The following is a 26,551-nucleotide window of genomic DNA, read 5'->3' as shown; positions in this document are numbered from 1 at the left end:
AAACACATTTTTATTGATGTTGTACAATGTTGTTCACCCTCCTCCTTCACATACAGTATGTCTCTACTCCTCTACTTGTCTTCCTCGTTCATACTGTTATTTTTTCTTGGCCGCCTCCTCCTTCTCCTTTTCTTCACCACCACCTCCTCCTCCTCCTCCTCCTTTTCAATGTCATTCATTTGCCCTTTCTCCTCAATGTGATTCTCCACCTCCTCACTTTCCTTTCCTTCCATCTCCTCCACTTCTTCCACCTTGCAGTTTTTCCTTGGCCGCCTCCTCCTTCTCCTTTTCTTCACCTCCTCCTCCTCCTTTCCAATGTATTTTATTTCCTCCTCATTTTTCTCCTCCTCAGCTTTCATCTTGTCCTCCTCCTCCTCCTTTATTTGCTCAATCAGAAACTTTGCCGCAGATAGCCTTCTGGCGATAATTTTGCTTTTCCAGAACTCCTTCTCTGACAGTCGGGTGCTGGTATCTTTCTTTCTTTTCTTTTTCTCCACCACCACCTTCTCCTCTTTCATCACCTCCTCCTCCTTCTCCACCACCTTTTCCTTCTGCATTATCTCTTTCTCTTCTTCCTTTTTCTCCACCACCTTCTCCTCCTCCATTTTCCTTCTCCAGAACTCCTCCTCTGACAGTCGGGTGCTGGTATCTTTTCTTTTCTTTTTCCCCACCACCACCTTCTCCTCTTTCATCACCTCCTCCTCCTTCTCCACCTCTTCCTTCTGCGTTATCTCTTTCTCTTCTTCCTTTTTCTCCACCACCTTCTCCTCTTTCATCACCTCCTTCTCCTTCTCCACCTCTTCCTTCTGCGTTATCTCTTTCTCTTCTTCCTTTTTCTCCACCACCTTCTTCTCTTTCATCACCTCCTCCTCCTTCTCCACCTCTTTCTTCTGCATTATCTCTTTCTCTTCTTCCTTTTTCTCCACCACCTTCTCCTCCTCTGTTAGTTGGGTGCTGGTATCTTTTTTTATTTGTTTATTTTTCTCCACCATCACCACTTCCACCACCATCACCACCACCTTCTTCTTTTTCATCACCTGCTCCTTCTTCTCCACCACAATCTCATTCTGCATTATCTCCTTCCCTTCTTCCTTTTTCTCCACCACCTTCTCCTCTCCACTTTTCTCCTCCTCCTCCTCATTTGTCTTTTCTTGCTTTGTGTTATCTTTCTCTTTGTCCACCACCTCCTCCTCTTCCATCACCTTCTCTTTCTTCTCCACCACCTCCTCCTGCATTATTTCCTTCACTTCTTCCTCTTCCACAATCATCTTTTCATAGATCTCATGTTCAGAATCTGTTAAGACAAATGATTGCAGTTTGCACATAGTACAAAGTCATTTTCAAGGAGACGTTAAACTCCAGATAAAGGGGAGTAAAAATACAGTTTATTAATGACATTATACACTAGAAAATATTGAGATACAAAAACCATCATTTACCATCAGATGAGGAAAGTGTGAACGGCTCATTACGAGGACAGAAGCAGAACCATCGAAGAGCAGCTCTGATGAAAGAAGCAACCTTGCTCTTCTTTCTCTTCTTTCTCTTTTCTTTTACTTTCTCCTTCTCATCTGTTAAAAGAGAAATGATTGCACATCTTTACACACTTGTCCACAGTAATTTGAGAGAAATTTAAAATGAACATTCACCAAAAACAAAAACCCCAATATATAACCATTTTAAAAAGTTATTGTAGCTAAACCAAGGTTACCACAAGTTTACCATGGATTTGCTACACTTTTGTGTTTTATTATTATTTATTGTATTTGACTATAATATTTTATTATTTTCATGTTATATAAAACTGCTTACACAAATGATCAATGCACCTAACGATTTAAAAACTACATGTTCAGTGCACTTTTTTAAAATAGAAAACTGAATACTGGGTTATATTGCACAGCTAGAGTTTTTCAGCCAACAGTAAATTTCCGATGAAAGGTTTCTGTGATTATTTAACGTTTTATAAGGTTGCTTTTACACCATAAACATTGTAATGTAATTAAATTACAATCAGTTAAATTAACCCAAGCATTCATTTAGTTGTTCAAGCATAAAACGAGACAATAGTCTATTGTATGGAACCGCTAGCACCGTCAGTACCAGCAGGCTAGCGCAGAAACTCCATTTAAAATACTGAGCTGAAATAAATTTTCATGTTTATTTTAAATGTCATTTAATGCAGTGATTCTTGTCCAGTCTGAGACCCACTTTATATCAAATATATATTAGTCAGTGAAGATCACATATTTTTAAAGAAAACAGATCTTAAATGTGGTGATTTTGTAATGGAAAGACAGTTCACCGAAAGCCATCGGGGCTGTCGGTTGAAAATGAAAGTCTGTGTGCATATCTCATTTTACTAAAGGATTTTAGACTAAAGTTGTATCAGAAAAGCTGAAAATGAAATACATTATCATTTTACCCAAAGTGTTGCATTAAGATTCACGTGAATGCAATGATAGCCAGCAGTTTAACCAGCTGTCTATTATCCTGTACAAACATGATTTTTAATAGTAAGTATATTATTATGTCAGGAAAACACTGGATATTGGATAGCACAATGTAAATATGACTCACTATTAGTGCCATTTCTTGGCCTTTCTTTGAGCTGCTTCACTTTTTTCTGTCTCTGGGAGATCTTGCAGGCTTTGGGAACTTCGTCTTCCTCCATTTTAGCAGCTGATGTTGTGGGGAGATCAGAATTCTGTTCGACCATCATATAGTTCGGTACAGGGTTTCAGTCTTTCACCTGTAACCTTTCAAAAACTTGGGGTTTGCTAGCTGGAATAGGATGAGGATTTCGGTCTTGCACCGTGAATCACTCAAACGGAAGATGTTCAATCACTGAGACAGTCTCAAAACACTCGGGAACGCAAGTATTTAAACACTTAAAAACACACCTGTACTACTCCACGACAACAAACCCACAAGATATTCTCCGATGATGCAGGGCTTCAAGTACACTTTTGGTATGCGCTCTATTCTCAGAACATGTCACTATGGTAACAAGACATAAGACTAAGAAATGTTTTCTTTTAAATTCAAATGACTGCAAATGTGCAAATGACATAAAATAAATGACTAAAATAAAAATAAAAATAACTAAATAAATTAATCTAAAGGATAAAAGCTGTCTTAAATAAATAATCAGTTAGAAATTGATGTAACTGTAGACAAAGAAGCACAACAAATGAAACGTGAGAGGTTTGTGAAACTTAAACACAAAACTGACATATATTGACTGAAATAATATATAATAAATTAATTTGAAGTATTCCGCTTCAATGTGATCCATTCAGCAAGACATGCTGCAAATATACATGCCATTTCCATAAGAAATAAATAATGTAGTCATTAGTGTAGGAGTGCAACATCAACTCGCAGGAAAACAAAAATCAAAACTTAATGTAAATAATTACATTTGAACAGAAAATATAGTTTAACAAATGAAAATCAGAGTTCCAAGATGGCGGCTTGAAGGAAGGCTGTGTGTAGTTAAGCGGTAGTGTCACGTTGTCATATTTTAAAACTTTCAGTAGGTTACGTTTTTACACGCGCAGACTCAGTATTTTACAGTATGAGCATAGATGACTACTTTCTGAGGCAATCGGAAAATATGCCACGTAAAAAAACGCAGTTTACCAGCCGTGAAGAGGCTAACGAACATCCTGACGGCGCTAACACAAGCTCATCCACAAACCCACTGTCGGACGCGGTAGCGGAGATTACAGCTAATATCTCTAAACTCATAAATGATAAAATGGACCCGATATCACAGCTACTGCAAATGCACCGCTAGATATGCGGTCATATGCTAGACGAGCATAATAAAAGGATTGCAGAAGCGGAAACCAGGATATCTGAGGTGGAAGACGAATTGTCCCCTTTCAAAACTAAACTACAAAGTCTGGAGAAACTTGTGCACGATTTGAATGAAAGGGCAGACGACCTTGAAAACAGGGGCAGACGGAAGAATATCCGAATTGTCTGATTACCTGAGGGCATAGAAGGTGAATATCCAACGCGATTCTTCGAGTCATGGCTTCCTGAGACCCTCGCCATCACAACAAAAGAGGGCCGTATAAAGTTAGAAAGAGCGTGTAAGCTGAGAAAATATTATATATTTTTCCTTCTATGCTAATGAAGGACTACTGAGACATTCCAAGCATGGGATGGGTCCTCCTGGTGAGGCAGAGTTCCTCACAGCTCCGATACACATCTCTGCCATTTGCTTACAGTAACCATGTGCTCTTCACCATACACAATTCATCTGCTTGTGTTCTTCCTTCTGATATCTTTGTCATGTTTGGTGTCATTTGACAGTTTATGACTTCAGTGTTGTAGTGATGAAATCAACAGAGACATTGATTAATTGTATTTCAATGTACAATATATTTACTATTGTTGGGTCATGGCCTGAGGAGAGTATGTTAATGTTCTTCTCCCCCACTTCATCTCTTCAACTTTGTTCTCATGTTCAGCTGGTTTTGGGGGTTGGTTTTCACTCATGTTTGACAATGCTTTGCTCAGGGTATAATAGGGAAAGGTAACTGTTGATCTGGGAGAATGGCTTTTAGGCCCCGTTTACACTAATGCGTTTTAGTTTGAAAACGCATAAGTTTTGCTACGGTTACGCCAACCGTCCACACTACGCCGGAGTTCTCAAGCGCTGAAAACGGAGCGTTACGAAAACGCTTGAGAGGCCGTTTTCATTCTGAAACGCTGCTGCTCCGTCTCAGTGTGGATGATGGAAAACGGAGACATCTGAAAACGGAGGCGGGGCTGCTGACATTCGCCTCTCTGATTGGGGCTTTCCTGAATATTAAGTAGCCTAACACACACAGTTCAGTCCTGCATTTTCTCCGTGTAAGTTCAGACTTCGCAAGTTTGATCAATGCTGCAGTCTCTTCTTCTCAGTTTGATATGGAAAAGCAGATTATACCGAGGACACGGGTAAATCTTCAAAGGGAACAGTGTACTTTATAACTTCATTCACATCACCTTGGCTTTGTTGTTTCACTTTCTCAACAATAAATTGTATACATGATTTAAGGGAACTGCCTATTTTTATTTTAATATTAACAACTAAACAGACAGCAGAAATGTTGAGGCGCCGTGCTGCATGAGCGTCATCTTCACTGTGTGGATATTTATAACAAAACGGAGCCGATAACAACTGTCTCCTTTCAATTTCAGTAAAAATACGAAACACACCCTCTCTTTTGCTGAATATCAGTTTTAATAATCGATAATGGCCATTATAAAAGTATAACATACAATAAGTTTTTACATTATAGGAAATAAAGGCAAGCGATCAGTCAATATACATAATAGGCTACGTGGTTTCATCAATCATTAACTTATCTTTGCGCTCAGCCAAAACACGTTACCTGAGAAAAAGTAAGATTCTAATGACCAAAGTCAGGAAATATGTCGTTAGATAAAGACAACAAGATGAATGAAATATCTTGTTTAATAAATATAGTGAGATATTAGATCCAGCGGTAGATGCTTGATGAGAAGTCCGACTAGCAGAGCTCTCATCTGGGTAGATGAGCTGCAGCGCTTGCCAGAGAGTGTCTGTGTGGTCACGTGATGTGTGTTTTCAGCGTTTTGGTGTGGACGGAGAGTAGTTCAAAAACGCTGGGTGAAACGCGAGTGTGGACGCGGATCGTTTTCATTCTAAAACGCCGTTTTAAAACTAAAACGCACTAGTGTAAACGGGGCCTTACTCTGCATCTCCCGCACACCAGTGCATAGCCTCATATGCTAACAAAGGCAGTTTCACTGTCTTTGTTGCTCAGCAGTGCATATGTTACAGCTAATTTCTTTATACAGTATGTTAGTTTGTTTCATTCTAATGTCTGTATATTTAAACATGTAACTTATTAAACAACTTTGCCTGCTTTAAGACGTAGAGATTATTTCTCTTTATCAATGATGATAACAACTTTAATGGAGTCAGATTAATTACAATGGAGTCAGATAAATATGGATTTAAACACGCCATCCTTCAACTGCTTTCTGTTTTCCGATTATTGGTTCAGAATAGCAGCGTAAGTTTCAAGCCTTACAATTTGGCAAACCCGACGTGATATAATTTTGCCAAGTTTAAATCGCAAGATACTTTTTGTATCAACATCTACTTTGCTTATCCTGGAAATGGATTATTTTACTCTTGGACACACGATGGTCATCAGAATGAGAACTCTTCTGAGTGGATTAAAGCTGAACTTCTAACCACAGAGTGGGTAAGTCTGTTTTCATTGCTTCATGGCTTGGTAGGGAAAGTCTCCATTTGCATGAATTGTATGAAACAGGAATTAGAAGTAACAGAATAATCCAAGTAATCATCTCACTGTGAAATCCAAGTAAATGTCCTCCAATATGGAGTGGAGTACTTATAACGAATATGATCTGTTTACATTATGGACTGAAAATGTTGAGCCTCTACTGTACAAACTCACTAGAAAAGGCCTCGATTTGGACGCTACTAGTGAGGACATTTCCATATGGTGGAAAACAGTGGGCATCAAACAAAAGAAATGTAAACACAAAGAAATCATTGAGGCTTTAAATTACCTGAATGCCTCTAGCATACGCAATAACCTTAAAAAGGTGTTTGCAAATTTAAAGGATAAAACTGAACAATTGGTCACAGCAGATTCTGAAGCACAAAAGTCACAAGAAAAAATTAAACATCTACAATCACAGCTAGACAAACTACTAGAAGATCAATTAGCATTGGCTAAAAGATGTGAGAAATACATGGACATAATTGAAGATTTGAAAAACAAATTGATTGTGCAAAAACTAATGCCTGTCAGGAACACAAAAGCTAACAAGCTTATGACTTCGGAATCAGAAGAAGCTGATGACACATCTCTGCAAAAGGTGCCTGTTTCAGCTTTAAAGGTTATGAAACACCCAAACGGCACAGAGACAAGCATTCAACGTGCTTTAACAGTACATGAATGCAACTCATTTAAAGCAGAGATTGGACCATTCCCTCTTAAAGGGCCCTTCCAACCATGGTGGAGGCGAGTTGTTAGACACAAATATGCATTTCAACTCAAACCAAAAGACATTTGGCAAATTGTTTCAACCTCAATTCCAAATGTTCTAATCTATAAGGCCCCACAAGTCTTAATTGAAGGCACAATTATACAGCCAATACACCCCAATGAGTCTGAGAGTGAGATCTTGAACAGACTAAAACTCTGCCTTTGTGACCTGCGTGGTAAAAGCCCTGCTGAATGGGAGTTGATTTACAACCGGAAACAGAATATTGCAGAATCGTTTGAGACATATGCCGAAAATTTGTTTGAACTTTTTGAAGAATATTCTGGCATAGACAATGTTACACGCAACAATCCAACTCTTTTGGGATTACTGGTTGAACATGCAGGGCCCCACATTCAGAAAGCGCTCATGGCTGGTGCTAGTCCACCACAAAACACTTTTGAAGACATTGTGAACTGGGGAACAAAGGTCGAGTCACGCAGACAAATGCGTAGTGAATTAGCAGCATCAGGGTGTCATGAAGATGTTAAAGCTATTAGCCAATCTAGCAAAATACCTTGCAAGAAACAAGATCGATTCTGTTGTTCCTGTTTAAAAATGGGCCACACTGAACAGAAGTGTTGGTCTCTGAACAGAGGCAGACCTCCGCCCTATTTCCTGAGACGTAGACAGTCTCAATCTAAGGACACAGAACAACACTCTAGAAGCAGCCAAAATTCAACTTCAAGTAAAACTATAACTGAGTTGACAAATATGGCTATGCAAGGTCTCCAGCTATTAGCGTCATTTGCTAGTGGGCTAACAGCTCAATAGAAATAACCTAATAATATTACACCCTGACTGCACTGATCCTTTTTGCATTTTCAAACCTGTGATTGTGTTAAACATGCAGCCTTCCTCATAAACACACAATAGTTGTTTGTACTACTACATGTATACATAGACTACTAGAATTGTTAAACAATATCTAGTGAACTGTGTTAATGTTGGATTTGATTGTCTCCTATAAGTGGACCGCTCTGCTATTTTCCATATAGCTGCAGCTGAACCATAAAACAGGAGCACAAAACTTGCCACCTGGCTACAGTGTTATTCGCAATTGCATTAACATGAAAATGCTTTCCTTCCAGCAGGATTCGGTATCAATGCACTTGTCCTTTTTACCATGCTCTAATAACAAACCAAGGTGTGGATCTTTGAGCCTGATCACAACCCCATCTTACATTTCAAGGGCTTCCTGTTAAAACAACAGGACCAAATTTGCATCACAATTGTCAATAGTAACTTTTGTTACCTTTGGTCGGAGCATGGTCACACCAACACATTCACACAGTTAAATACAATCACATAAACCATACCATTTGTCTCTCTACGCATAGTCAAATTAAACTCTTCTTTTTAACTAAAATATTTTCATATTGGAAAGCTATACGTCAGCGGTGTGCTTTCCTATAAGGAAAATTTCCATTCATTTTTTGTTCACCTAAACCATTTTGCTTTTTACCTTTTTAAATCTTTTTTATGCTTTCTCACAGCAATTTTTGTTTTCAATAACTGAATGGACTTTCATGATATTTCCATTTGAGACATTTGAACCTTTTTAGATCCCTTTTTATTTTTACAGTTAAGTCATCACAAAGGCAATTTTTTGAAATTTCTGAATTTGATCACATTAATTATATTATGCTCTTACTATAAAAGCAAGTCCTGAAATCAACCAAACTTTTGATAAAGACAAATATTTTCAGAAACATTAACGGTGTTTTATGTTTTTTAGATGATGCTCCTACTATCAGAGAGGGGTTTGAATTCATTACTGGTGGACTTTTTCCAAAGACACGTAAATTTTTCCAGAAACATTAAAAGTCCCATTTTTTGTTTTTACACCATATTCATTTATATTGTTGTTGCTCCTACTATCAGATAGGGGTTTGGAATCAACATATATTACAGTATTTCAATCTTTTCAAAGGTCTCATTTATTTGTCTTGTTTTTCACAACTTTTTCAGTTACTCTTAAATCCTGTATATCAAAGCATATACTTTATCTTTTTAACATGAACCGATTTAATTTGGCCACTTCATAATCAACCAAATTGTTTTTATTTTATTTTTATTTGCTTTCTTCCTAAACACCAGAAAGATTATAATCCCTATCATGTTGTTACTTTCCCTTCATTATATTCTGAGCAAACATTACATTATATGTCATTTATTTTGTCTTTGGACATTGAGTTTTCATTTGAAATGCTGATATTTGAACTACTACATGCTTATATTGCCATATAACCTCTATGACAAATGCCAGTTTTGCAGATATGTTTTTTCTTCTCATTGCCATGGTCATTCTTTTGCTGTTCTGTCACCAGTTATACATCGTCAATGAATGCCTCTTTCAGTTTTCATGGGTTGCTCTCCTTTGCAAATCATTTTCTGTGCATAAAGGTAAAGGCAGCTTCAGTGTGGAACACAAACACTTGAGAATTGAAGAAGCCCTCCACAAGATATACTAAATCCCACAGATAACAGAGATTACTTGGCTTGCTAAGCCAGAGACGGACATACATCTTGTGAAATGGACATTAGGATCCAGACAAGAATTCCTGACAAGTGTCCCCATGTGATCATCTGACTATGCATACACCTGACAGGAAAAGGTGTTCTGTGTGCATATCTTCTGAGCGTCATTGACAATGTTCATCATCAGTCTGCACTGCTCTGCCAAAGGAGACACTGGATTACTCTTCTCAGCTTTAATTTGAGGTCACATGTGGACCTTTTATAATTTCTGAGGTCCAATGAACCTGAGAGGGGACTGTAAGCTGAGAAAATATTATATATTTTTCCTTCTATGCTAATGAAGGACTACTGAGACATTCCAAGCATGGGATGGGTCCTCCTGGTGAGGCAGAGTTCCTCACAGCTCCGATACACATCTCTGCCATTTGCTTACAGTAACCATGTGCTCTTCACCATACACAATTCATCTGCTTGTGTTCTTCTGATATCTTTGTCATGTTTGGTGTCATTTGACAGTTTATGACTTCAGTGTTGTAGTGATGAAATCAACAGAGACATTGATTAATTGTATTTCAATGTACAATATATTTACTACTGTTGGGTCATGGCCTGAGGAGAGTATGTTAATGTTCTTCTCCCCTACTTCATCTCTTCAACTTTGTTCTCATGTTCAGCTGGTTTTGGGGGTTGGTTTTCACTAATGTTTGACAATGCTTTGCTCAGGGTATAATAGGGAAAGGTAACTGTTGATCTGGGAGAATGGCTTTTACTCTGCATCTCCCACACACCAGTGCGTAGCCTCATATGCTAACAAAGGCAGTTTCACTGTCTTTGTTGCTCAGCAGTGCATATGTTACAGCTAATTTGTTTCATTCTAATGTCTGTATATTTAAACATGTAACTTAATAAACAACTTTGCCTGCTTTAAGACGTAGAGATTCTTTCTCTTTATCAATGATGATAACAACTTTAATGGAGTCAGATTAATTACAATGGAGTCAGATAAATATGGATTTAAACACGCCATCCTTCAACTGCTTTCTGTTTTCCGATTATTGGTTCAGAATAGCAGCGTAAGTTTCAAGCCTTACAAGCGCACCGGTCCCTCGCTCACAACGACCACGTCCTATCCTGGTAAGATTTCACAATTTCCAAGACATACAACGTGTGTTAAATGCTTCGCGGGAGCTGGGATCCAGAGGTTCTCCTTTAAAATTTGGAGACAGCACAGTGATGATTTTTCAGGATTTCTCCGCGTCCGTTCTCCGTAAACGCAGGATGTTCGACGAAGTCAAGAAACGCCTGAAGTCCATAGGCGCGGAATATAGGCAAATTTACCCTGCCCTCCTCAAGGTAAACTTTCGTGGCTCAGTGAAGATGTTTCATGACCCAGCTGCTGTTGTGGCATTTCTAGACTCGTTGAATGCAACGTCTACCGATAGTACCTGAATCACCTGATGGGAGACCACTTGCGTGATAGTCGCCCAACTCATACCACAGGTCTCTCAGACACGCACACATTAACGTGAAGGCAGACATTGTGAATTTAACTGGGTATTTGAGAAATATTGGCCAATAAGGTGTTCTGTTCGGTTTATTAAACCATGCTGATGTTTATAGCGGCACTACCGCTTGATATTTAGGTAGGAGTTTTCTTAGTAGTTCCTTTTGTCGTTAAGGGGCCTCTAATTCACAGTTACTCTCATTTCACGAGTTCACACTTGCATTCATTTAAGTATAAAGCATATTTGGCGTGCTGTCAGAGGGAGGGCTCTGAGCTCGAGGAGACACCCCAACTCGAGTTATTCCCCTTATCAGGAAACAAAGAGGAGTTGGGATTCGAGCAAAGTATCTAGCCCGGCCCCAGATTGCTCCCCCCGGGAATGTAATGCAAGAGGTGAGGTGACGGGGTGGTGGAGGGATGCTAAAGTCGTGAGATGCTGCAGGTAAGACAGCTTTGGTATATATAGGGGTTGCTCAAGAACTGATTTGATGATGGGATAATTGTCAATGACGTATTCGATACTCCCGTAGGAGCAGTCACTGCACTTGCAGTGGTGCATAATTATGAGGTGTATGTCTCCCATAGGAGCGGTCACTGTACTAACAGTGGTGCATGATAATAGGGTGTGTATCTCCTGTATGAGGTATGAGTGGTCACTGCCCTAGCGGCAGTGTGTAATAAGGTGTGCGTCTCCCGTAGGAGCAGTCACTGCACTTGCAGTGGTGCATAATTATGGGGTGTACGTCTCCCATAGGAGTGGTCACTGCGCTTGCAGTGGTGCATAAAAATAAGGTGTGTATCTCCTGTATGAGGTATGAGCGGTCACTGCCCTAGCGGCAGTGTGTAATAAGGTGTGCGTCTCCCGTAGGAGCAGTCACTGCGCTTGCAGTGGTGCATAATTATGAGGTGTACGCCTCCCGTAGGAGCGGTCACTGCGCTTGCAGTGGTGCATAATTATAAGGTGTACGTCTCCCGTAGGAGCGGTCACTGTACTAACAGTGGTGCATAATAATAAGATGTGTGTCTCCTGTATGAGGTATGAGTGGTCGCTGCCCTAGCGGCAGTGTGTAATAAGGTGTGCGTCTCCCGTAAGAGTAGTCACTGCACTTGCAGTGGTGCATAATTATAAGGTGTACGTCTCCCGTTGGAGCGGTCACTGTACTAACAGTGGTGCATAATAATAAGGTGTGTGTCTCCTGTATGAGGTATGAGTGGTCGCTGCCCTAGCGACAGTGTGTAATAAGGTATGCGTCTCCCGTAGGAGCAGTCACTGCACTTGCAGTGGTGCATAATTATAAGGTGTACGTCTCCCGTAGGAGCAGTCACTGCGCTTGCAGTGGTGCATAATTATGAGGTGTACGCCTCCCGTAGGAGCGGTCACTTGCAGTGGTGCATAATTAGGTGTATGTCTCCAGTGGGAGCTATCACTACACTTGTAGTGGTGCATAATAATAAAGTGGGCTTCCCCTATGGGAGCGGTCGCTGCACTAGCAGTGGCGCGTGATGAGGTGTACGTCTTCAGGGGGAGCTGTTACTGCACTTGCAGTGGCACATAATAGTAAGGTATGCTTCTCCCATAGGAGCAGTCACTGTGCTTGCGGTGGTGCAAAATAATAGGGTGTGTGTCTCCCGTATGAGTAGTCAATGCCCTAGCAGCAGTGTGTAATCAGGTGTGCGTCTCTTGTAGGAGAGGTCACTGCAGTAGCAGTAGTATGTAATAAAGTGTGCATCTCCTGTAGAGTCGGTCACTGCGCTTGCAGTAGTGCATAATGATAAGGAGTGTGACTCCGGTAGGAGCGGTGACTACGCTTGCAATGGTACAAAATGATAAGGTGTGCAACTCCTGTAGGAGCAGTCACAGCGCTTGCAATAATACGAAATGATAAGGTGTGCGACTCCTGTAGGGGCAGTCACTGCACTTGCAATAATACAAAATAGGGTGTGTGACTCCTGTAGGAGCAGTAACTGCGCTTGCAGTGGTGCGTGATAAATAAGGTGTGCGTCTCCAGTGAGAGCGGTCACTGCGCTAGCAGTGGTGTGTAATAATAATAATGTGTACGTCTATCGTAGAAGCAGTCACTGCGCTTGCAGTGGAGCGTAATAAGGCGTGTGTCTAAAGTGGAAGCAGCCACTGTGCTTGCAGCAGTACGTAATAGGGTGTACGTCCCCAGTGAGAGTGGTCGCTGTGCAGCAGCAACCTTATAATAGAACTCCTTGAAGGGGTTAATGACCAGGATTAGGAAAGGTTTAGGGGTTGAAATAGTAAAAGGGGGGCAATGATGGCGCATTTTCACTGACTTTTCAGTTTCATTTCTGTGAAAAACGTAATTGATAGTATTAGAGGAACTTAAAGGGTCACGAAACACCAACACACATTTTTTGAGCTGTTGACAGTCGTATATGTGTCCCACACTGCTAAAAACACTATTAAGACACCTATATTTCTCTAAAAAGTGTAAATTGGTTGTTTTTGCGTTATTTCAAGCAAATTCGTACTTCCGGTTTGAAACTAATTTTTGAAGCTGCGTCACGGTCATGACATAATAGCGTGTATTCCAGCGTGCAGACTGGGCGTCTGTGCCAGAGTGTGTCTTATTACGTCTTACAGTGTGTTGCATTAATGCATGAGTAAGGCTTGGTTCAAACCAATCAGCGCGCTCTATTGTGCAACTTCATTAATATTCATTACTGTCACCGTGTTTTCAGGACAGAGACGCCACGTTGTGTTGGCAAAACAAGCGTGAAGTGTTGCTTTTATAGTTTGCTGCAGTTAAGTTTCGTTTTCATTTTCTCTCTGTGAGAGCTCAGAGTCACGTGTGGATTAACAGTGTACGCGACGCTCGACAACAATAACTTACGTGTCTAAGGAGGATTATTGTTTACCTGAGAGCTGTTCTCATCTGCAAACACTGAGATCCGGATTCGTTTGTAGTATTCTCTTCATAAAGACGCGGCTCTAGTTGCTGGTGATTGTCCTGTCTCTACAGATTTGGTAAGTGAGCGACCAGTGCTCTTTGTTTATTCAGTTTGGTCGTATCTAACAAACTATTGCACAGAGTGTAAACACGTTAGCACCACAACCAAACTTTAACCTCGTGTAGGGTTTTTACCGCATTTAGTGACCGGAATAACACATCTAAGTTTCTGGGAAATTTATAATTAGACTACAGATGTCCATGTAGGTTAAACACCATCACTTTCTCCTGTCTGTGCGTGTGTGTGCGTGCGTGTGTGCGTGCGTGCGTGCGTGCGTGTGTGTGTGTGTATATTTTGACTCTGAAACTCGCGCGTGCCCAAATAGACACTCCCACACCATCCCACTTTTCTTCCTCCGACACTCCCCCCTAAACAGAGCTGGACACGCCCACTTTTCTGACTTTTTCCAAAGTAGAGGTGTGAAAACACCCTGCTGAAACAAGGGGGTTTCATGGCCCTTTAAGGTAGTGCGAGGAGCATTGAGTAGTAGCCGAAAGTTTGAATGGAGTTCTATGGTTTATATTGAGTGCAATTAGGACTTGAATCGCTGTGAAATTAGATGGGGTAAGCTAGTCACTGGATTCTGGATGATTTCTGAGCTGACGTTGCTTATCGCTTGGTGTTATTATTAGTTCATAATTATTTATCAAATTTAAGCAATTTATTTTATATATGCGTGTTGTCTATGTAAACTTTAATAACGTATTTAAGTTAATACATGTTAAGTACCTAGACGATGAATCTAAGGAATATAGTCTATGCGTGGCTCAGGATCACAGGTGGAAGCGAAAGAGAAGAGTGGAGGGGCTGCCGGCGTTAGTGACGACAGCGGAGGCGGCCTCACGCTGGAACTTACGTCGGGGCCTGACAGAAAGTTAGGGACTAGAGTCGTTTGCGGAGGCATGCTCGCGCTACTGATGGCCCTAGGATCACAGGTGGGAGGAAAAGAGAAGAGGGGTTGCCGGCGTTAGTGACGTCAGCGGAGGCAGCCTCACGCTGGCACTTACGTCGGGGCCTGACAGAAAATTGGGGACTAGAGCCGTTTGCCGAGGCATGCTCGCGCTATTGATGACTCTAGGATCACAGGTGGAAGGAAAAGAGAAGAGAGGAAAGCTACCGGCGCTAGTGACAACAGCGGAGGCGGCCTCACGCTGGAACTTGCGTCGGGGCCTGAAGAAAGTTGGGGGCTAGAGCCGATTGCGGAGGCATGCTCACGCTACTGATGGCCCTAGGATCACAGGTGGAAGGAAAAGAGAAGAGAGAAGGGGATGCCGGGGTTAGTGACATCAGCGGAGGCAGCCTCACGCTGGAACTTGCATCAGAGCCTGAACAAACCTGGTTAATCTGCAAGCGGCATGAAGGAAGAGTCCGCTTGTTAAGTGGTGACCTGTTGGTGACGTATGTAATACTGTTTCCGGGTCCAAGCCGCCACCTATTTAAGATGAGAAATTTATTCTTTTATGATCACTTTAAATTCTTATCACACAATAAAGTTAATTTGATACAAAATCAGTGTATGTAACCATGGCTTGGCTGCATAACAAATACCAAAAACATAACAAATTATAAAAATGTATCACTTCTGCACACTTTCTGTGTGGACGTATGTATTGTGATAGTGATTTCGAAAGTAATAAATCGCTTTGTAAACATTATAATTAACATTTCATGAGTCTCCCCATGCAGTAAGTTGAAAAATTATTTGTTTATGATCAATTTTAAACATATTACACAATAAGTTAGATTTATACAAAGTCATGTTGTACACAACCATTTTGGGCTTGCTGTGTAACAAATACCAAAAATTTTAACAATTTATAAAAATTAATCACTTGCGTCATGTATGAGGCATAGACATATATATTGTGATCATGATTTCCGAAAGTAATAAACCGCTTTGTAAACGTTATAATTACCATTCCATGGGTCTCCCCATGCAGTTGAATAGAGCGCTTGGACCCGGAAGCCGCTTCGCGTGACGTCACACTCACGAGCGGACAGGCTTGTTATTCCTAATTTGGCGCGCCAAGAGCAGGCATTGCGGGCACTACTAAGTGGAAATGTTCCGTGCGTGGGGGGTGGATGAGGCCGTAGCGGAGACGTGCTCACGCTGTCATAGCGAATTGGCCGATGGTGATGCTTCACCTGTAGAGCGGTGGCCTGGCACTCGCTTGATCTGGGCCGGTGGTTTCTAACTGGGGAGCGGCTCAGGTTTGTTGCCGGTGTCTGGAAGAGCGGCGGCGTGGCAGGCCTAAGTTAAGACCGCGGACTCTGTTGATATGCTCTGCCGAGTGCTGATGCGCTGGACGTCGGCTTGGAGTTTGCAAGAGGAGCCGTGTCATCCTCATGGAAATTTGCTGTTTGGACAAGGCTACAGCGATTGGATGTGCCAATGCTAAAGTCGTGAGATGCTGCAGGGAAGACAGCTTTGGTATATATAGGGGTTGCTCAAGAACTGATTTGATGATGGAATAATTGTCAATGACGTATTTGATACTGAAACTTCTGCGCATGCTCCTCCCGAAATTTGTTTATAAAACATCACAACGAGAGCTGGTGTGAAATATTTTTGATGTTTAATGACTGTTCTATTGTTCCAGTTTTGCGTTTGTTGTATACTTGGATGAATCCTTTTTTTTATCTCCCCATTTTTTTCATTTTCTTTCTTTTTTCCCTTCTTTTTTATTTTATTTTTTCCTTTCTTTTCGTACGATATTCATGCAACCTTATCTATACAAATGGGGGTCACATTATGTTTAATATATACTTAAAATGGTAAATTTGAAGGTCTGTACTTGGAATGTTAATGGAATTCACACACCTATTAAGAAAAGAAAGGTCCTGACTTGATCACATCAAGTTTGGAGGATGGTGACAGTATTAACGTTGTAAATGAAAATAAATTTAAAGAATGTCTGATTTTGGTCAGCAGAGGACACTAAACTCTGGTCAATGTCATTTACTGTAAAGATACACCCTGTTGAAAAATTGGATTATTTTAAACCTATGACCTATTTTTGAACTAAATTAATTTATTTTTGGGGTTGCACTGTGATCCTAAAATAGAGCTTAATGTGAAATTCTCCTTTGACATTTAATTTGGCAAAATATACACAGTACTACCCATTAAACGCAGCCTTGGAACAATAATTTGTACTTTAAAAAAAGCCCTGGTTTGGGATTAGGCATGGGCCGGTAAAAGATTAAAAAATAATAATGTTAAATGACTAAAACTACTAGTACTTCACTTAAATAGTATAAAATAGTATGAATAGTAAAATGTAAACCTGACTGAGAAAATATTCTTGACTGGCTGTTTTTCAACACTTGTATTTCACAGGATGCACCAGCCCATGTTGTTGTCAGTCAGTTATGTACTCGTGTAAATAAGGACGACAAAAAATACAGACCTGTTCATTAGACCTTGAAGCCTAATATTTCTGCTGCTGTAATGTTGATGTTAACTAACCAAAATAAAGAAAGTTAAACTTGATTTTAAGTATAACATCATTTAAATGGCAATAACTTGTTGCTAGTTGTATTTTTATTAGTGCTGTCAAATGCTTAATCACATAAAAAATTAAGTTTGTATTTACATAATATATTTTTGTGGAGTGTATATATTTATTTAGCATATATACGTACACAAAGAAATGTATATATTTGAGAAAATGTTCATTTATATCTTTATATGAAATATTTATATCTACCTCAAATTATAAATAAATATAAATAATGATGTACATGTTATGAAGATGCAAATTTTAATTTTGGGTTTGATTAGTTATGATTAATTGCTTGACACAACTGTTATTGTGTATGTATATGTTCATACTTAAAATGTCATTTAATATTCCATTTATAATTTTTTTATATTTTAACTTTATTATTTACATTCTGTAATTGATAGCATTAAAAGTTCTTTAATAACAGTATTCAAATTATGAAATAAATATTTAAACGATTAAATAAAGTCTGTGTTCAATATCACATTGCTTATTATTTAATTTAGCTGGGTTGCTGCAATTGAAATTAAGTATTGTTAAATTTCACTGGTATTGATTACTGAAATATATTGTGACTTCTCTGTTCACCACTCTATCTCTCTGTCCACATAGCTGTGCTGTGCAGTCCAAGATGAAAAGTACCTTTATTTGGTTTTGTAGTTCATGCCTGGTGGAGATCTGGTGACTCTGACCAGCAACTATGACATCCCAGAGGAATGGGCTCAATTCTATACAGCAGAAGTGGTGCTGGCACTCGACGCCATCCATTCTATGGGCTTCATCCACAGAGACATCAAACCAGACAACATGCTGCTGGACCGCAATGGACACCTCAAACTCGCAGACTTTGGCACATGTACGAAGATGGACTCGGTGTGTGATAAGTGCATTTGAAGTGTCTTTTAAGGGGGTTTAATTCTAACAAAAATGTTTCTCTCCTTTTTTTAAATAATCTAATTGAACAATATTTTGCTTAGTGTGCTTTTGTGCTGATACCTTGGCTAGTTTAGGCCTGACATGGACTAATAGATATGACCACTAGGTGACACCACTACTGTAGGTGACAGCAAGTCTCTTTCTCCTTATCAAAAATAGTAGGCTGCTATCTAAATCGGTACTTCATTTTAGTTCTAAGTTGTGTCTTGACAAATTAAAATAGAATAGAGGAAGTGAGAATGAAATTCAGGCTACTGCATTGACGTTGTTGTCACTGTCATGTTGACCTGTCGTCATCAGGCCTCATAGGATAGTAAATGAATTAATTCCACACTTCAGTAATTGATAATTCTGGTACTTTTTGCCTCCTGATTCATTCAATCATTTTCCTTTGGCTTAGTCCCTTTATTAGTCAGGGGTCGCCACAGCGAAATGAACTGCCAACTTATCCAGCATATGTTTTACACAGCGGATGCCCTTCCAACTGCAACCCACTACTGGGAAAAACTTATACACACTCCTTCAAACATACACTGTGGCCACTATGGCCAATTTGATTTATTCAATTCACCTGTAATGCATGTGTTTGGACATGGGGAGAACAAACAAACTCCACAGTGAAATTCCAACTGGCCCAGCCGGGCTCGAACCAGCGACCTTGTTACTGTGAGGCGACAGTGCTAACCACTGAGCCACAGTGTTGCCCCTTGCGTCTTAATTTCTACTACTAGTTCGAATGTACAAGGTCACATGCTGTTTTTCATAAACTGTATACAAGGGAAGTGTGGGATTTTGAATTTATTCTGTTTTGATAAGTGATTCAATGAACATTTATTCAAACAAGTGATTCAAAATGGCTGACTCATTTAGAAACGAAGCAATTAGTGACTGTCTTTGTTGATGATTTATTTAAAACAGATTGAAGTTCAACACACACACGCACACACACAAACTCTTGCTCTAAGATGCACATTTACTGCTTCAGCTTTGTTTGGTATTTTCTGTTGATCTGTTGAACAGAACTCGCTTTATTGTGTTTTAATGGATGTTCAGGAAAGCCTGCTTGTGTTAACTTGCTTGTATTATTTCACAAAATCCTACACATTTTAAATTTTGTTTGTTTTTCTCAATTGAATGAAGCTCTCTGCAATGCCAGCTCACAATACAAGTACATTTTTATTGAAAACGATAAATATCATACACCAGTAGTTGGTGTGTTTACATGTACTGTACATGACCGAGAATTAGAGAGTTTCTTTTAGATTTTGTAGTGTGGAGATTTACAATTATCACCTCACACATTGCAGCAGATTTGTTTAAACAATTATTAACGTACGTTACAGAAGTCCTCCATTCGGTGATGATAGATGTCAGTGCTGCCATCTTGTGTCTAGATTATACAGTGCAGTCCTTGAATTGAATGAAAATGAATTGTGTAAATAATTGAAATTTTAAACATACTTGTATTTCAGCTACATTAACTCATCCAGTAATGTTTATATCCATGTCTCTACATGTGTGTTTAGACTGGTTTGGTAAGCTGTGACGCTGCTGTTGGGACACCTGATTACATTTCTCCAGAGGTTTTAATGTCTCAAGGATGGACTGGTTATTACGGTCGCGAGTGTGACTGGTGGTCTGTTGGTGTTTTTATTTATGAGCTTCTAGTGGGTGAGTAGTGTCAGCTTCATATGCATCTCTTGTAATTTTAGTTCAGTGTTCTGATCATTAAATTTATTTATTCGTCTGTCACTCTGAGCAGGCGTCACTCCATTTTATTCCGAGTCTCTGGTGGGCACATATGGAAAGATCATGGATCACAAGAACAGCTTAACTTTCCCAGATGATATTGAAATGTCAAAGGATGCCAAAGACCTCATCTGTGCCTTTCTGAGTAGCAGGTGAGACTGAGAAAAGTAAAGATTTGATTTGAGTTTTTTTCAAGTTCAGACTCTTCGTCTCTTAATATACCCTTTCTTGTTTGTTTTTAGAGGTTGGCTGGTAACATGTATTTTTTTCAATTTGAAATTAACTTTACTGTAAAAAAAAGCAAATTTTCAGGACAATTTATTACACACATGATGAGATTTCTTTCCTAGTTTGGAGTTTATAACCTGGGTTTGACATTAGCTTTTTTGATCACCAGCCACAGTGGCTAGGAGTTTTCTTGCCATAAATTACAAGGCACAGAAATAAAGGAGATTAATTTAGCAGCTTCAGTGAGAAAAATGTGCAGTTTTTGCTCAGTTTATTCTCAGCTAATGTGATGGAAAAACATATTTTGCCTCTGTAGCCAGAATATGATGATCCATTTCCCCAAACACAAATGTTGGCTATAAAAAATAAATAATCTTTATTAAACCATTCAAGATATTCAATGATTTTTTTCTCATAATTTTGCAGCCCTGTATAATTGACCCACAGTTTTGTACAACCCAGTGTTGTTGTTGTTTACACTGTGTAGTGTTCTGATTGATTGAATTAGTAAATAATGTGTATATTTGACAAAATACAACAATTTAATATAATCTTAGCCTGATTACTACAGATACCTAAAACATAAATAAATAGTTTTATCAGTGAAAAAAAACGTTTTATCAGTGTTATTATATGAAATGTTCCCTATTTTTAAGGTTTATGGTCAATAAGATTTTTTTTCTTTAATGGTAAATACATAATAGATTACAAATATTAAGTTAAACTTGGTATAACTTTAAAAATGTTATTATATTAAAAGATGTTAAAGTAACATCAAAATATTTGTTGTCTTGACTTTTTGTCATTACATTTTTTACAGTGCAGCTAAACGTTTTTTTTTCTTTCTATTCTTTAGCGGATAAATAGCTTTTTTGAATTGCCTGAAAAACCACCTCTTGCCAGTCTGAAGTGTGTGTGTGTGTGTGTGTGTGTGTGTGTGTGTGTGTGTGTGTGTGTGTGTGTGTGTGTGTGTGTGTGTGTGTGTGTGTGTGTGTGTGTGTGTGTGTTTGTGTGAGAGTGGCAGTTTTTGCTAATTAAAAATTTCCAATGGACATATTTTCAATTCATAATTTCAGTTTGTGCAACTGTAGGGTAATAGAAACGGAGCGACTAGAGACCTGCACTAAAAGTCTTTAGTCTTGATGGTAAAGTAAACTAAGAGTTCATTAAGTTAGAATTAGATAGAAGTCAAATTTAATAGATTATTAATGGATTTTCATCGATTGAAGATGTGATGAGATTTTTCATGGATTTGTAAGTGGTTTCTATGGAAGCAATATAAATCTTAAAGGTCAGACTCCAGGATCTGTAGGTTTACTGTATTAGTGCTGGGCAGATTAATTACATGCAAAATATAAGTCTGACATATATGTGTGTGTATTATATATATTTGTTTTGTATATGTGATACAAACATACATAGAAACTAAACTATACAAAACAATTTTGTTACATATATATGTTTACATTTATGTTTAATCTAAATATAAATCAACATTTTCTTTAAACAAACAAAATTCAATACTTTTGAAACAGAGAATTAAGCAGATGAACACAACACACAGCACATACAGTATTGTACAAAACACATTTTTATTGATGTTGTACAATGTTGTTCACCCTCCTCCTTCACATACAGTATGTCTCTACTCCTCTACTTTGTTCTTTGTCTTCCTCATTCATACTGTTACTTTTTCTTGGCCGCCTCCTCCTTCTCCTTTTCTTCACCACCTCCTCCTCCTCCTCCTCCTTTTCAATGTCATTCATTTGCCCTTTCTCCTCAATGTGATTCTCCACCTCCTCACTTTCCTTTCCTTCCATCTCCTCCACTTCTTCCACCTTGCAGTTTTTTCTTGGCCGCCTCCTCCTTCTCCTTTTCTTCACCTCCTCCTCCTTTTCAATGTCATTCATTTGCTCTTTCTCCTCAATGTGATTCTCCGCCTCCTCACTTTCCTTTCCTTCCATCTCCTCCACTTTTTCCAACATGCAGTTTTTTCTTGGCCGCCTCCTCCTTCTCCTTTTCTTCAGCTTCTCCTCCTCCTCCTCCTCCTTTCCAATGTATTTTATTTTCTCCTCATTGTTCTCCTCCTGAGCTTTCATCTTGTCCTCCTCCTCCTCCTTTATTTGCTCAAACAGAAACTTTGCCGCAGATAGCCTTCTGGCGATAATTTTCCTTCTCCAGAGCTCCTTCTCTGACAGTCGGGTGCTGGTATCTTTTCTTTTCTTTTTCTCCACCACCACCTTCTCCTCTTTCATCACCTCCTCCTCCTTCTCCACCTCTTCCTTCTGCATTATCTCTTTCTCTTGCTCCTTTTTCTCCACCAACTTCTCCTCCTCCATTTTCCTTCTCCAGAACTCCTCCTCTGACAGTCGGGTGCTGGTATCTTTCTTTCTTTTCTTTTTCTCCACCACCACCTTCTCCTCTTTCATCACCTCCTCCTCCTCTTTCATCACCTCCTCCTCCTTCCCCACAAACTCTTCCTTCTGCATTATCTCTTTCTCTTCTTCCTTTTTCTCCATCACCTTCTCCTCCTCTGTTAGTTGGGTGCTGGTATCTTTCTTTATTTTTTTATTTTTCTCCACCATCTCCACCACCACCACCATTACCACCACCTTCTTCTTTTTCATCATCTGCTCCTTCTTCTCCACCACAATCTCATTCTGCATTATCTCCTTCCCTTCTTCTTTTTTCTCCACCACCTTCTCCTCTCCACTTTTCTCCTCCTCTTCCTCATTTGTCTTCTCTTGGTTTGTGTTATCTTTCTCTTTGTCCACCACCTCCTCCTCTTCCATCACCTCCTCTTTCTTCTCCACCACCTCCTCCTGCATTATCTCCTTCACTTCTTCCTCTTCCACAATCATCTTTTCATAGATCTCATGTTCAGAATCTGTTAAGACAAATGATTGCAGTTTGCACATAGTACAAAGTCATTTTCAAGGAGACGTTAAACTCCAGATAAAGGGGAGTAAAAATACAGTTTATTAATGACATTATACACTAGAAAATATTGAGATACAAAAACCATCATTTACCATCAGATGAGGAAAGTGTGAACGGCTCATTACGAGGACAGAAGCAGAACCATCGAAGAGCAGCTCTGATGAAAGAAGCAACCTTGCTCTTCTTTCTCTTCTTTCTCTTTTCTTTTACTTTCTCCTTCTCATCTGTTAAAAGAGAAATGATTGCACATCTTTACACACTTGTCCACAGTAATTTGAGAGAAATTTAAAATGAAAATTCACCAAAAACAAAAACCCCAATATATAACCATTTAAAAAAGTTATTGTAGCTAAACCAAGGTTACCACAAGTTTACCATGGATTTGCTACACTTTTGTATTTTATTATTATTTATTGTATTTGACTATAATATTTTATTATTTTCATGTTATATAAAACTGCTTACACAAATGATCAATGCACCAAACGATTTAAAAACTACATGTTCAGTGCACTTTTTTAAAATAGAAAGCTGAATACTGGGTTATATTGCACAGCTAGAGTTTTTCAGCCAACAGTAAATTTCTGATGAAAGGTTTCAGTGATTATTTAACATTTTATAAGGTTGCTTTTACACCATAAACATCGTGATGTAATTAAATTACAATCAGTTAAATTAATCCAAGCATTCATTTAGTTGTTCAAGCATAAAACGAGACGATAGTTTATTGTATGGAACCGCTAGCACCGTCAGTACCAGCAGGCTAGCGCAGAAACTCCATTTAAAATACTGAGCTAAAATAAATTTTCATGTTTATTTTAAATGTCATTTAATGCAGTGATTCTTGTCCGGTCTGAGACCCACTTTATATCAAATATATATTAGTCAGTGAAGATCACATATTTTTAAAGAGAACAGATCTTAAATGTGGTGATTTTGTAATGGAAAGACAGTTCACCGAAAGCCATCGGGGCTGTCGGTTGAAAATGAAAAGTCTGTGTGCATATCTCATTTTACTAAAGGATTTTAGACTTAAGTTGTATCAGAAAAGCTGAAAATGAAATACATTATCATTTTACCCAAAATGTTGCATTAAGATGCACGTGAATGCAATGATAGCCAGCAGTTTAACCAGCTGTCTATTATCCTGTACAAACATTATTTTTAATAGTAAGTATATTATTATGTCAGGAAAACACTGGATATTGGATAGCACAATGTAAATAAGACTCACTATTAGTGCCATTTCTTGGCCTTTCTTTGAGCTGCTTCACTTTTTTCTGGCTCTTGGAGATCTTGCAGGCTTTGGGAACTTCGTCTTCCTCCATTTTAGCAGCTGATGTTGTGGGGAGATCAGAAATCTGTTCAACCATCATATAATCGGTACAGGGTTTCAGTCTTTCACCTGTAACCACTCAAAAACTTGGGGTTTGCTAGCTGGAATAGGATGAGGATTTCGGTCTTGCACCGTGAATCACTCAAACGGAAGATGTTCAATCGCTGAGACAGTCTCAAAACACTCGGAACGCAAGTTTTTTAACACTTAACAGCCAAAAGCACACCTGTACTACTCCACTTCAACAAACCCACAAGATATTCTCCTATGATGCAGGGCTTCAAGTACACTTTTGGAATGCGTTCTATTTTCAGAACATGTCACTATGGTAACAAGACATAAGACTAAGAAATGTTTTCTTTTAAACTCAAATGACTGCAAATGTGCAAATGACATAAAATAAATGAAAAAATAGCTAAATAAATTGATCTAAGGGACAAAAGCTGTCTTAAATAGATAATCAGTTTGAAAATGAAGTAACTGTAGACAAAGAAGCACAACAAATGAAACCTGTGAGGTGAAACTCAAACCACAAAACTGACATATATTGACTGAAATAATATCTAATAAATTATGCTAAAGTATTCCGCTTCAATGTGATCCATCCACCAAGACATGCTGCAAATATACATGCCATTCCATAAGAAATAAATAATATAGTCATTAGTGTAGGAGTGCAACATCAACTCGCAGGAAAACAAAAATCAAAACTAAATGTAAATAATTACCTTTGAACAGAAAATATAGTTTAACAAATGAAAATCAAGAAAATAATTCAGATTCAGGCCGTAAGAGGCAGAACAAATATGTGCAAAAGCACAGGCAACATATATTCAAAATGTGAATCAAAAATAGTTGAGTTGGTAACACTGAGTGATCAAAACAGAAGCGCATTAGAATAAGAGTTATACTCAATCAATTTGGACCAAATGCTAACAATATATATTTTTGCATTTTTTTGTGTAGTTTTCTTCATAATAAATATACTTTAAACAATGTTAAACTTGTAATTAAAAAAGAGGCATGTTGAAAAAAATCTACACAACTATTCAATTCAATTCAGCTTTATTTGTATAGCGCTTTTACAATGTAGATTGTGTCAAAGCAGCTTCACATAAATGGTCATAGTAACTGGATCAGATGCAAACTAGAGTTTTCTTGTTTTGACTCATTAAAATATGTGGTAAAGAAATAACTACATGTGTTCCTTTTTCAATTTCATTGCTCCAACCGGGCCATTAACCAAAAACCATTAGTGTTTAGACATGTATGATCTAAAATTTCATTCATAATGGTCTTAAAATGATCTTAAAAAGTCTTAAATTTGACTTGATGAAACCTGCAGAAACGCTGAAATAATGAGGGCTTTTGTTATGGTGCAGACAGAGAAAGGTAACTTTTTACTACAATAAAATCACATTAAATACATTTCCTTATTGAAATCATTATTTATTTTAAATGAATTCAAATCAAAAGAGCTAGTCAAAGCTGTTAAGTATTGCCAAAGTATTGCAGAATACATAAACAATGAGTACAATCTTAAAGTGATTTTGTAATACATATATAGAATATATACCTACACACACTTAGTTTTAATAAGTACGCAAATAAGAAAACTGATATGATTATTAAAAGATAATGGGAAAAAACTATTAAGAATAATAAATAAAAATACAATACACAATGGTTTATTTATTCAGATGGTTTGTAGTAATACCACCCATATATATGTGTTTGTGTTTGTGTGTGTGTGTGTGTGTGTGTGTGTGTGTGTGTGTGTGTGTGCGTGGGTGCGTGCGTTCGTGCGTGCGTGCGTGCGTGCGTGCGTGC

The 26,551-nt window shown here is 38.6% G+C and overlaps 2 protein-coding genes across 2 annotated transcripts; one reads left to right on the top strand and one right to left on the bottom strand.

The window, feature by feature from the left end:
* Window positions 1-71: 71 nt before the first annotated feature.
* LOC110438473 (uncharacterized) lies at window positions 72-26,551 on the bottom strand. The gene is made up of 4 exons (XM_073933902.1): window positions 24,620-26,551; window positions 23,478-23,609; window positions 22,878-23,332; window positions 72-929 (listed from the first exon to the last, which is right to left on the bottom strand). Exons 1-4 carry the CDS (start codon window positions 24,759-24,761, stop codon window positions 72-74), a joined length of 1,587 nt encoding a protein of 528 aa, XP_073790003.1. The 5' UTR covers window positions 24,762-26,551.
* LOC141379349 (rho-associated protein kinase 1-like) lies at window positions 16,035-20,224 on the top strand. Its single transcript, XM_073933458.1, has 3 exons — window positions 16,035-16,582; window positions 18,193-18,405; window positions 19,995-20,224. The coding sequence occupies exons 1-3, from the start codon at window positions 16,508-16,510 to the stop codon at window positions 20,145-20,147; spliced, it is 441 nt and encodes a 146-aa protein (XP_073789559.1). The 5' UTR covers window positions 16,035-16,507; the 3' UTR covers window positions 20,148-20,224.

The sequence above is a fragment of the Danio rerio genome, chromosome 20, assembly GCF_049306965.1.
Source record: "Danio rerio strain Tuebingen ecotype United States chromosome 20, GRCz12tu, whole genome shotgun sequence".
NCBI lineage: Eukaryota > Metazoa > Chordata > Actinopteri > Cypriniformes > Danionidae > Danio > Danio rerio.
Note: the sequence above shows the minus strand (reverse complement) of the source record. Positions and strands in the feature narration are given on the sequence as shown.